The following is a 13,556-nucleotide window of genomic DNA, read 5'->3' as shown; positions in this document are numbered from 1 at the left end:
CTATATTCTGACCCCTTTCAAGGGCAATTTCCCACCTTATGGGAGAGATTTTGCAAACCAAAAAGTGACAACGAGGTGTACTAATGGAAAGAAACACAATCCTAATTTTCGATTTTTTTGGTAATAATTTGTTGAAGGGGGTGGGTGAATGGTTGTATTTATTTATGAATAGCATGTGTATTCATTTATGAATAATACTGTAGTTATGTGTGAATAGTTGTATTCATTTATTAATAGTACATGTATTCATTTATGATAGAATGTGTATTAATTTATAAATAACAGTGTATTCATTTGTGAATTGCAATGTATTCATATGTGAATGATTGTATTTATTTATGAATATTAGTGTATTCATGTGAATGGGTGTATTTATTTATGATTAGAGGTATTTATTTTATGAAAAATGATAATTTTTACACTTTTTATTTTTTATTTTCAATTTATGAAAAATGCATTGAATTATTTGTAATTTGATGTGTTTTCATTTATGATTGGAAGTGTATTGATTTGCGATTGGATTTCTATTTTTTTTTTGAAAAACAAAAACGTGAAATAGTAGAAAATAATATTTTTTTTAAGATTTTCTTTTCAGATTTAAAATAAAAGGAAATATTAATTTTTTTAGGTGATTTTTTTTGAAACGGTCATAAATAATTTTTGGGAAAAATCATAAAAAAAATATTTATATATATTTTATTAACTAAAAGGAAATATTAATTTTGTTAGATAATTAAAATCATTATCCCTAGATTTTAGGACATCAATAATTAATATTTATATAAAATTACTAATATAGCCTTATAAAATGATTGGTCCAGAATATATATATATATATATATATATATATATATATATATATATATATATATATATATATATATATATATATATATATATATATATATATATATATATTCTTCAGTACAATTTTATTACCAAAAAAATTCAATCAAAATATATAGATATGTGAATCATGCACGATAAATAAAGATTGCATTCTACTTTTTAAACGGATTTACTTCGTACTTATTTTAAGCACTATCCATAATAACCCGTTAATTTGTCTACATAACGCCACCTTCTTCTCCCAAGTCAAGCTACAAAACAACCACCTTATCGAAATCAGGGTTTCAGATCACAAAATGACGATGAACATGCAAGGAAAAAAGAAAAAGGTTTTGATGTTCCCATGGTTAGGCCATGGTCATATTTCTCCTTTCCTAGAACTAGCCAAGAAACTCAACAACACAAACCTCTTTGACATCTACCTTTGCTCAACTCCGGCTAACATCAGTTCGATCAAGCAACCGTTAGCAAACGAACATGGTTCACTCGCAGTTCAGTTCATAGAGCTTCACCTCCGGAAACTACCGGCTCTACCACCACACCTTCACATGACCACCAATGGTCTCCCTCTGCATCTTATGCCCACTCTTAAAAAAGCTTTCGACAAGGCAATTAAAGCCTAAGTTTTCAAGAATCTTGAAAAAGTTACAACCCGATTTGCTCATTTACGATCTTATTCAACACTGGGCTCCGTTGGCAGCTTCTAAACTTGAAATCCCTTCGGTTGTGTTCATCACCACAAGTGTTACCATGGCTGCCAACATGTTTCATCTTTACTTGAACAGCTCCACTGGCATTCCATTTCCATTCTCGACGACTTACTATCGTAGCTACGAGTCTGGTCACATGTCTGAGATTCTTGAAAGCTCCGCAAATGGTCGTAAAGATAAAGATCGTGTAATGGAGTGTGTCAATCGGTCTTCAAGCATCGTTCTTGTTAAATCTTTCAAGGAGATCGAAGGTAAGTACAGTGATTACCTTTCTGCTCTTACTGGTAAAAAGATTGTACCTGTAGGTCCACTCGTTGCAGACCCGTCTCCCGTAGTGGACAGGAATCAAAAGCAGGTGATGCAGTGGCTTGACACAAAAGCCATTGGATCCACTGTTTTCGTTTCTTTCTGATGATGATTTGACAGAAATTGCGTATGGTTTAGAATTGAGCAATGTGAATTTCATTTGGGTTTTAAGGTTTCCAAAAGTGGAAAGAAAACTTAGCGTTTCAGAAGCTTTGCCATTAGGGTTTCTTGAAAGGGTAAAGGATAGGGCTTTAGTGATAGAAGGGTGGGCTCCACAAGCAAAAATATTAGAGCACGAAAATATTGGTGGATTTGTGAGTCATTGTGGATGGAGTTCGTCGATGGAAGCTATGAAATTTGGTGTTCCAATAATAGCCATGCCAATGCACCTTGACCAGCCGGTTAATGCTCGGTTGATGGAGGAGGTTGGGATTGGGATGGAGGTGGTGAGGGACAATGATGGGCGGCTAAGGCGGGAGAAGCTGGCGGCAGTTGTCCGGCAAGTGGTCGTGAGTGAGTTGGGGAAGGCGGTGAGGGAAAAGGCCAAGAAAATAAGTACCGACTTGAGGCTGAAAGGGGAGGAGGAGATTGATGCAGTGGCGGTGGAGCTACTGCAATTATGCCTCCTAAGTGGTGGTCGTTGGAGGAGAATTCTTAAGATGATAAGCAAAGTCAGTTGCAATTGGTTCAACCTCTGCGGTGAGAGGTGAAGTTTAGATCTAAAATGACATATATCTTCCTTCTTTTTTTTTTTTTTTTGAATTTGACTTTTGGAAGTTAACTTAGAAGTCTAGCTAGATGCTTACCGAAGAGTGGCAAAAATGATCAATAGAGTTTCTATTTAACAACTCTTTGACTCGCTCCTTCGGAGTATATAATATATGAACATTATCTTAATCTTAATTAATTAGCTCCCCAAAGTAATTAAGGTTTATTTTGAAAACATTTTTTACATGATTTTCAAAAATACCACTTCTAGTTTTTCTTTTATTTTGGTTAATTAAAAGTGAGGAGGGAAGAATGGAAGATTTGCAAGAGGAAAAGGCTACCCTTTTTTGTGTTAGCCTAGCTAATATCATGTTCAATATTATTAACGTTTTAGACCATGGGCAGTAAGAATAGTCAATTTGTTTGTAATTATAAGTTTTTGCTTGCTTCTTTGTTAATTGTCGTTCGAAAAAAACAGTCGATTTATGATGTGTGTGCGATAATAGTTAAAAAGACCTTTTTTACCCCTTTGATCACTTTCATCTTAATTCTATTAATATTTTATTCTATTAAAATCAAAATAAAAAAAATATAAGATCATGAAGGAAGTATATATTAAATTTTAATCACATTCCATAGCTCATAGTCACTTCTCAATGCACATAATGATGGACATTTACCATTTAGGCTATGTTTGGCGTACTAGCTGAAAAGCTGGTTGTTAGTTGAAAAGTTAGCTGATAGCTGAAAAACTAGCTGTTAAATAAAAAGCTAGCTGATAAAAAATAACGTTTGATAAAACTAGCTGAAAAGCTAGCTGAAATATATAAAATCACATAAAAGGACATGCAAGAATATATGTTTCTATAATTAATTAAGGGGTGTATTTTGAAAATTTTAAAAAAACTCTTAAAAAGCTAGTCCAAATAGCTTTTCAAAAAGCTAGCTTATAAGTTACTTTTTGGCTTACCAAACACAACAACATAAAAAAGCTCAAAAAATAAACTAACTTATCAGTTAGCTGTGACGCCAAACATAGCATTAATCTGCTGTAGGATCATTTATATGCTAAAGAAGCATGAAAACGAGCTAGTGATATGTTGCAAATTAAAATTTTGTACAAGTAGCATCATAGACTATGTGTAGAGGCTATCTTCTCCTCGAGGTAATTGACATAAGATAAAATATTTAAAAAAAAAAAGATAATATATTTTTCTTGGTCATTTTACATAAACACACAAAAAACAATTTATTAGTTTATTATATTCTGATACCATCTAAAATTAATAATACAGATTATCTTTTTAAAAACTTAATTTAAATACCAATTAAATTAATAAGCATTTAAAGAAAACATATACCTTTTTTTAAATAAAGAATCCCAATAACGCAATAACCCCTGCTTCCATTTAAATTAAGACGCCCTAAAAAAAATACAAAAAACATGGTACAAGCCCGAGATGGAACGAATTGACGTAATATTTTCGATATCCCATTGCGTGGGAGCAAAGCAAATGACACCTCGTTTTTTCCTCATACGTGTCAATCCCGTTACCCAAGGGTTACTATTATAACCGGTAAAGTGCAACTTGCCCTCTATACTTTTTCGAGTTGACATGTTACATCCCTATACTCTAATTTGTTTGCATATAAACTCTTAAACTACAAGTAGAATGACAGAATAAATGATTATGAAATGCATAACGTTAACATACCCCATTCAATCTCAAGAAACATTGAAATTCATTTTTAGCACATTTTTAATTAAAAAAACTTAAAAACATAATTAAATATTATAATTATTGTCTTTTAAATATAGATAAACATACATCAAATTCAAATAACCATATAGCTTTGGGGGAAAACCCCGTTCACCAAAAATGTATCTACAGTAGGCAATATTGGTCCATCATTTGGTGCCAAAAATTCCATGGGATTTTTATATTTCTAAAATAAAAACTAGTTTAATCAAATATGGTACCAAAACGATCTATGTAATATTTTACACACGATTTTCAATTTCAATATTTCTTTAAACATGTTAAGATGGTAATATGTTTTTTTGTAAACAAACTCAATATATCACTAAAAACTAAGTGATATATATATATATATATATATATATATATATATATATATATATATATATATATATATATATATATATATATATATATATATATCACTAAAACTGTTTAACACTCAAATGTGTTAAGATAAATAACTATTCAATGAAATAATATTTTCTTCAAACATTTACTATTTTTATCAGAATTTTGTATATCACTTTATTAAACATAATAATATTATACTTATCCAACTTAATTTCTAAATATCATATTTATCTTTCATAAACTTTTAAAATATTTTATATGCACTTTTTAAACATCAAATATCATAAATTCCATTTTTAAATATCAGAATATTATATATACTATTTTTAAACATCAAAATCAATAATAATATCTAATATATCATCCATCTACAACATGAAATAATCAACAACAAAAACTAAACAATAATTACATACATTCTATGAGAAAACTAAAGATACACGGGTGGATCTACTATGTTGCAAGTAGTGTCACCGATAATACCTGGTTTTTTCTGATGCAGTGCAAAAATTTTGATTTGTTTTTTTTTCTCTACTATAAAATGTGCTACCGGTAACACCTACTACGGACCGACAATACTTACTACATAGTCATGTGTCTGCCTCTAGTATTTGTTTGTCAAGATGACAACATTCCAATAATTTAGAAGTAGACGTTCAGTTATTATAGATATTAAGACATGATTATTTTTTTTTAATTATTATAATAATTCTAATATATAAAAAATAATTAAAAACTATTAAAAACATTGCATTTTTTTTGGGCAAATAAAGGGCATCAATTTTTTTTGGGGCAAATAAAAGGCATCATCAAATCGAAAACAAGAGTTGCATCTTGCAACCCACCTCCTTTTATACGGACTGAAGTATACACGGTTAAATGTATAAGGTTCAATAATGTAAATATATTAATTTAAATTCTGATGAATTCCGAAGATCCAACAATATTCAGGATCATCTACAATGGCAACTGTCTCGGCCTTCTCTTCTTCGGAATGGCCAAACCCTAACCCTAACCCTAGTACAAGCGCCAATACACGTTCAGAAGAAGGCAAAGAACATACCAATTCACTTGCCGGCGACCTTCACAGCGGTATTTCGTCGGGGCTCCCACCGATCAGAACGAGTTCTAACCAACAACGAATTCCATATATTCAGGATGGAAAAGAAGATATTCACGCTGCAACTCAACCTAATTCTGCTCCGGCTACGGTTCCGGTTCATGGACAGACCTTAATTCCAAGCTCTAACCATAAAATCCCCAATTTTCATAACCGTGATTCTTCTCCTTCACATCTATCGCTATTTCACGTTTCATTCAACCAAGATAATGGATGCTTTGCGTGCGGTATTAATCAAGGATTTCGGATATATAATTGCGATCCTTTTCGCGAGATCTTCCGTCGGGATTTTGAAAATGGAGGCGGTATTGGGATCGTGGAGATGCTGTTTCGATGCAATATACTTGCGTTAGTCGGAGGCGGTTCTCAGCCTCAGTATCCTCTAAATAAGGTTATGATCTGGGATGATCATCAGGGCCGATGCATTGGTGAGCTATCGTTTCGATCGGAGGTTCGTGGAGTTCGGTTAAGGCGAGATCGGATAATTGTGATTTTGGAGCAGAAGATATTCGTATACAATTTCACGGATTTGAAGTTATTGCAACAGATCGAGACATTTGCGAATCCCAAGGGCCTTTGCGATGTTTCACAAGCTTCTGGTAATTTTGTGCTTGTTTGTCTCGGATTGCGGAAGGGACAAGTTAGGGTTGAGCATTACGCTTCCAAGCGAACAAAGTTTATCTTAGCTCATGATTCAAGAATTGCGTGCTTCGCTCTGTCACAGAATGGAAATATGCTTGCCACAGCCAGCAACAAGGGAACTCTTGTTCGTATCTTCAATACCCACGACGGGTCATTGTTGCACGAGGTAGGCGTTAATTTGGTTAACTTCATTTATGATTCTGGATAATTTTACACATGTCTTTGTAATTATTACAACTTTGATGGTTTTAACCAAGCTCATTAATGGTGGGGTGGGATACTACTAATAACAATTAGGTAAGGAGGGGTGCAGATAGAGCTGAAATACATAGCCTTGCATTTTCTCCTACGGCTGAGTGGCTAGCAGTCTCAAGTGATAAGGGTACTATTCATGTTTTCAGCATCACATCTGTCGATAATCCAGACCTCATTACCAGTTCATCTCGTGCTCTCATTAAAGGTACACAGTTGCATTGGTTTTTCATTAAAAATCAACCATTGTTCTTGAATCTTTGACAAAACAACACATAGTTTCATGAATATGACATTAAATTATGTTGCAGGAGTTATCCCCAAGTATTTTAGCTCTGTGTGGTCGTTGGCTCAGTTCCGATTGGTTGAAGGCTCTCAGTATATTGTTGCATTTGGTCATCAAAAGAACACAGTGGTGATTCTTGGCTTAGATGGAAGGTATTAAAGTTTCTTGACAGATTTATATTCATTTTGGAATGATGATTACTTTGTTTTTGATGGATTAAAATTGTTGTAATTATGCAGTTTCTATAGATGCCAATTTGACCCAAAAGCTGGAGGGGAGATGACTCAACTGGAATATCACAACTTTGTGAAGCCTGATGACTCTTTCTAATTTTGCTTAACAACATATGTCTTTTCATGGTATGTTTGTTGCTTTGTTACACTTTTGCTGATGCTTGTGAAGGAATGGGTATATATATATATATATATATATATATATATATATATATATATATATATATATATATATATATATATATATATATATATATATATATATAATTTTGTAAATGCCAATGTATATGTAATGTAAAAATTGTCAACTTGCTAAATGATAACTTTTGAAGATGTTCACAAAGAATTCAGAAACTGAAACTGTGGATCCCACACAATTAAGTCAAATTGATTTGTGTACTTTTTAATATAACTCGTTTATTTTTGGGATATTTACCAAAATGACATTTTTTTTGTAATTACTGTAACAATTTGATCACATTTATAACAAAATACCAAAATCACCACCTAATTCAAAACTATTTCTATGTATTACAGCCCATGTATATCTCTTGTATTGTTAATTTGTTATCGGCCTTTTGGCCCATGTGTTGTAATCGTGTATGCATTTAAACATACACAAGCTATTGATAATTCAAGGAAACTTATATGGTATCCGTAGCTAATCCCTCAATCTCTCAACCTTCCGTTTCTTATATGTTTGCCCACTGGCAGGCCACCTTTTCTCGGCCTAAACCCTAGCCAGCTTTCTCCTATCTACTTCCACCATAACTACTGAAATGCCTAATAAGGACTCCACTAACAAGCCTTTTGACATTACCAAAATTAGACGCTACGTCCCCATTAATATCAACCCAAATGACCTCAACTATGATGTCCGGAGAAAGCTTTTTAAAGCATGTTGCATGAGTTTTGGTATCCCCTCGACAAGGTGCCGCTTATGAACCCAACTTCCGAATAGATAAAGCTTGATACTCTAGAAAGGCGTGACGGCTCATCGTATCAGGATAAATCATTTTGCATGAGTTTTAGTATCACTTTTAACAACAATCTGCTATAAATGATACTCTAGAAATGCATGATAGCTCATCGTATTTGGAAGAGCCTTGAAAGTTTATTTTGCGACAATAAGGATGCCCGTGCAATGCAACTTGATCACAGACTACTTTAAAAATCTCAAGGTTCTCTCTGACCTTCTCATCAACATTGATGATCTATTATCGGAGAAAACCCTACCGATGTACATGATTAATGGTATTGTTGAAAAATGCAACCAAGTGGCTAGCATCATACATCGTCAATCCCCTTTGTCATTCTTCTTCAAGTCAGCTTCATCTTGTTCCTAGAAGAAACTTGACTTGCTTGCTCGACCCCTTAATAATTTCACCGTGACCATTCATCCTCGTCGATGGTTCTTCGTATAAAAAATGTGACTCCATCTTGCGAACAAAAACCGTACTGTGGAGACAATCAGCCAAATAATCGTTGGGGGAATGCTTGTGACCATTGAAACAGTCGCCACCCTAATGATCGACGCCTTTAAGACCGACAACAACCTTCCTCAGACTCCACTACCGGCCCACTACCATCGTGGGCTTTATGGTCTCCTGTATGGTCACCATGGTACCCACCGACCCAATGGATTTAGCAGATGGGCTCCTCAGCCTGGTCCACAGTCAGCAGCCGTAGGCTACGGCTGCTTGTTCGCCTTAACCTCCAACAACATGGGCTATTCGCGTAACATGCCCATCTGTCCCTCTCGGAAGACTCAACAATTGCAAGTCCTTAGGCCTAACAGCCTTCTTTTCTTCATGGTCAACCTCATACAACACTAAATCAACTCTTGACCAAACCATAGCTCTCCACTAGCGTTCCAAAAGATGAGTCTTCAAGACCTAACTAACGCTAGATGGTTCATGAACTATAACTTCTATTATTATTAAAATTTTTGTTTTTGTCAAACAATCTACTCGTGATAAGAATCAAACCATCCAATTTGACTTTTGTGGTTTCTTCTTCTATGTGACAGCACGAAAGACCTTTACCTTGATAGTCTTTTGAAGTCTCTTCCTCAAGTAATGCTTTGTTCAAGCCCCACGAAGTGGCATCAATTACTCGGCCATCCCCTGAGGAAGTGTTTTCCTTTTTTCCAATAAAATTATTCCATATAATAAACAAGTATCAAATTTGCTTTGTAAAGCAAGCCAGCTTGACAAGCATATGTATCTTCCTTTTTTGCTATCTAATAAAATTGTCGATGCACTATTTGTTTGATTACATTGATATACCTCGTTTCTAGTTTGAGTGGTCTAAAATACTTTTTCATCTTTTTAGACCATTGTTCACTCTACCTTTGTGAATATCCTTTAAAACAAAAAATGGCATCGTATCTAAATTGTTCATTTCTAGTCTTATGTCTGTGACCATTTCAACGAAGATATATGCGCTCTTTAATATGATCATGGTAGAGAATATACCAATTCCACCATTCGTCAAACTTTTGACAGCAACGACATCCAAATTCATTTCTCGTGTTAAAAAACATCACAACAAACTGATCGTTCATAACAAAGGCTATGTTCCACAAAAAACTTCATCTGTACCATTTTATTCTAGTCTCATCTTCCCCCAACCTATTGGGTAGAAGCCCTCTACACGATAACTCACCTACTCAATATTCTTTCGTCCAAGTCTATTGTTTACTAAATTTAGCACCGAAGATGTAACGCCCGCATTTCCCGCTAGGTGCCGCTATGATGTCTGGAGAAAGCTTTTTGAAGCATGTTGCATGAGTTTTGGTATCACCTCGATAAGGTCGTCTGACAACCCAACTTCCAAATAGATAAAGCTTGATACTCTAGAAAGGCGTGACGGCTCATCGTATCTGGATAAAGCATGTTGCACGTGTTTCGGTATCACCTTTAACAACAATTTGCTATAAATGACACACTAGAAAGGTGTAACAGCTCAACGTATTTTTTGAAGAGCCTTGAAATTTTATTTTGCGACAATAAGGATGCCCATGCAATTGAACTCGATCACAAGATCCGTTTCTTGGAAATGCTTTGATAATATCATTATCATGTTTTTGGGAACAAATTCCGCAATATTATTTTTCAAATAGGATACTCTGATTTTAAATAAACATAAATAATTTGGTATTTTCTGGTCATGAAATTGAGGATGCCATAAAAGACTATACCAAAAACCTCCCGACTACACACACCTTGTGTGTTTGGTTACCTTTGCTACCTATACCTTTACCCACCACATAAATACTCCCTAAGATCCACTCATTGCATTTTCCTTCACTACACTGTCAATCATCTTGACTTTTGTTTCCTCGATCTTCACAACAATAAAATCATTCTTTCTCGTCAAGTAACTTTTGACGAGAATGTCTTTCCTTTAGCATCAATGCCTCCAACCATGTAACAGTCCAAAATCTCAAGTATTGTTAAATTGCATTTTGGGGTGTTTTAAAGGGGAGACTCGGCGAGTTGGAGCAAGACTCGCCGAGTAGGGTCGCAGATTTGGTCGTGGGTTCGCGACTGGACTCGACGAGTCCAGGATGGACTCGGCGAGTCGACGCTGTTCAGCGGAAACCCTAGCCGTCTCGTATTGGGTCGTATATAAGGGTTGTTATGTCGTCATTTCACGTATTTTGGCCGATTGTGGAGAACCCTAAACGACTGTGGCATCTAGAGCAAACTTGAAGGCCATTATTGACTTTGAAGGAATTGTGGTGCAAGAAGAGGAAGGATTTTGGCCAAAGGAAGAGCAAGGGGGTCGAGTTCTGAGGTTTGGGGACACAGAGAGTACGTTTTCAGGTTATGTTTCGGATCATTCCTGTTATTTTGATGTGTACACGAATTTAGGGTTTATGAAACCCATTTGGGTTTAGATGGATTGTTGTGTTATTATCCAACGTTTATAATCCTGTATTAGTACCCCTTAGAGGTCCAGAAGGTTCTATGTTTGTATATTCGGGAAAATATGTATCTCAGGAAGCAGTTTGATCGACTGCATGGCGTGGACTCGCCGAGTCGGATGATCAGACTCGGCGAGTAGCTTGAAGATTCACTGGGACTCGCCGAGTTGTTCTTCAGACTCGGCGAGTGGAGTCGGGGTGGCCCCGCGATTCTTCCAGGAGTAACTCGTTGAGTCAAAGAGAGTACTCGACGAGTAGAAGGGAATTTTAGAGGAATGAAGGACGACCAGACTCGCCGAGTCGCCAGGGAACTCGCCGAGTCCAGTCGAGTTGACAGCGGACTGTTGACTAGAGTTGACTGGTGTGATTTCTTAGGGTCAACTAATGAGGAAGATAGAAGTATTAATAAGAGACATATGATGTGACAGGGAGCTTGTAGCTCGGAGGATCAAGTGTAAGGGATTTCAGGAGTTGCTATCTTCCAGTGACTGCGAGGTGAGTCTTCTCACTATACTTCACCCGGAAGGGTTTGACTGCTAGACCGGAAGGTCGTGTGTGTTATATTCATGCTATGTCTAGAGTGGTAGATGCTTTATATGTGAAGTGTGCTTATATGTGATGTATGCTTATACGGGCCGGAAGGCGAGACTTTATGTGACAGAAAGGTCAGGTATGATATATGGTGTATGTGCTTTATGTGTTAGAGTATTTGTATTATGTGTTATATATGTGTATGGGCCGGAAGGCAATTATCTTATGGGCCGGAAGGCAATGTTATGTGGACCGAAAGGTCCGGGCCGGAAGGCAAAGTTATGTGGACCGAAAGGTCCGGGCCGGAAGGCGTATGTGCGTAAGGTATATTGGGGAACTCACTAAGCTTCGTGCTTACGTTGTTTATGTTATGTTGTTTCAGGTTCTTACAGTAACGCGGGAAGGCAACGGTTCGATTGTACACACCGAAGAAAGAGTTGTGTTTTGGAGGATCCTGGTCTTCTATTATGATGAAAATGAAGCTATGTTTTGTAATTCGAATGTGAATAAGATTTTAAACAAGTGTTTTTAATATTAAATTGATTATTTAAATGAAAATTTTGTTTTTGGAAACCACGGCGTTACAAATTGGTATCAGAGCCTTGGTTTGAGGGATTCGGACGCACCTACGGGTAAATCTGGACTCAAACTGAGGAAGTAAGAAAAAGTTTTTCAAATAAATGGGTTTCTAAAAGTGAATAAGAGTTCAAAGAGAAAGCAAGAAAGAGCAGTGTGTACAATCAGCCAGAGCCAAACGGTGATTTCCCAAAATACCCTTACTTTTGTATTATGAAATATCTATTATGCACTTTATGAGACAATATTGCATGCTAGAGACAGGCTAGGTATTTCACATCTTAGGACTAGAGTGGCCTGATTTGTGATGCCTTAGTCTAGGGTTCGCTGTTATATGTGCGTTATGCTTTTGTGTGTATGTGATGAGTGAGAGTATCTAGTTAGAACGCGCAAGGGGTAAAGCTACGGGGTGCTGAGGTACTTCCGAGGATGAGCCGAGAAGGTGAAGCTACCACAGATGGGGAGTCCTATGTATGCTTCAATGCTCGAATGCTGCTTGCTTTGTGCTTTGTGGAGTTATCGATGATGGGAGTCAGCTACCAAGTGAGTATGACGATACTCAGGAGGTAGAGGGCTGGCATCATTAGGAACTCTTCAGCAGCTGATAGCAAAGAAGTGGGAGGACAGCGGAAGGGACTAGGGAGTAAACCTAGCCAGATGAGTGCGCTGGTGGAGTAGAGGATTTCGCTGGAAAGCGAGCACGCGCGATGAGATGGGTGAAAGAGCAGGTTTATCAGCTACTTAGGAACCCTGGGATGGTCCGTGTGGGAAGTATGGGTAGATGTGGCAGGTAGTATGGGCCCGTACTACTGAAAGCAGAGGACCCATACTTGATACAGGGGGCATCTTGAAGGTCCTAAGGAACAGATTGAGGAGTGATGTTATGGTTCGAATACCATACATCGGAGCGGATACAGAGTGATGTTATGGTCACGGCACAATACATCGGAACAGTTTGAGATAGATGTTGTGGTTCGAGTGCTATACATTGGAGCAGATTGAGGAGTGGTGCTATGGTTCAGGTACCATGCACCGAAGCATGTTGAGGAGGGATGTCATGGGATGAGTACCATGGTTCGTAGTGGATGATGCTTGTGACTATCTTGTTATCCGGTTATCGATCGGACGAGCACGAGCGAGCGGGATGCGAGGATTCGCGAGATCCGGCGTGATGAGGTTGCTGCATTGTTGCGGGCTGAGTCGCCAGAATTGTTTGGGTCGATCAGGACCACTATGATTGAAGTAGTTTGACGAGCGATATGCGGCTTTCGCAGAGACGGCTGCCGCGGCGGTTGCAG

The 13,556-nt window shown here is 36.7% G+C and overlaps 1 protein-coding gene and 1 pseudogene across 2 annotated transcripts; both read left to right on the top strand.

Annotated features, from left to right (window-relative positions):
* Nucleotides 1-1,145: 1,145 nt before the first annotated feature.
* Nucleotides 1,146-2,575, top strand: LOC111896066 (UDP-glucosyltransferase 29-like; annotated as a pseudogene).
* Nucleotides 2,576-5,616: 3,041 nt separating this feature from the next.
* Nucleotides 5,617-12,255, top strand: LOC111896105 (autophagy-related protein 18a). 2 transcript variants are annotated; one of them, XM_052766136.1, is made up of 5 exons: nt 5,617-6,615; nt 6,747-6,909; nt 7,013-7,139; nt 7,227-7,346; nt 12,065-12,255. In XM_052766136.1, exons 1-4 carry the CDS (start codon nt 5,650-5,652, stop codon nt 7,315-7,317), a joined length of 1,347 nt encoding a protein of 448 aa, XP_052622096.1. In that variant the 5' UTR covers nt 5,617-5,649; the 3' UTR covers nt 7,318-7,346; nt 12,065-12,255. The 2 variants fall into 2 exon arrangements, with proteins under 2 accessions (XP_052622096.1, XP_052622095.1); XM_052766135.1 differs by lacking the exon at nt 12,065-12,255 and adding an exon at nt 9,250-9,425.
* Nucleotides 12,256-13,556: the final 1,301 nt, after the last annotated feature.

This window comes from Lactuca sativa, chromosome 8 (assembly GCF_002870075.4).
Source record: "Lactuca sativa cultivar Salinas chromosome 8, Lsat_Salinas_v11, whole genome shotgun sequence".
NCBI classification, from domain to species: Eukaryota; Viridiplantae; Streptophyta; class Magnoliopsida; order Asterales; family Asteraceae; genus Lactuca; species Lactuca sativa.
Note: the sequence above shows the minus strand (reverse complement) of the source record. Positions and strands in the feature narration are given on the sequence as shown.

Bases quoted from the DNA above. Each gene is read 5' to 3' on its own strand.
- LOC111896105 (XM_052766136.1), top strand. From the start codon at position 5,650: ATGGCAACTGTCTCGGCCTTCTCTTCTTCGGAATGGCCAAACCCTAAC. The intron at 6,910-7,012 runs GTACACAGTTGC...ATTATGTTGCAG, and splicing joins ATCTCGTGCTCTCATTAAAG to GAGTTATCCCCAAGTATTTT. The intron at 7,140-7,226 runs GTATTAAAGTTT...GTAATTATGCAG, and splicing joins ATTCTTGGCTTAGATGGAAG to TTTCTATAGATGCCAATTTG.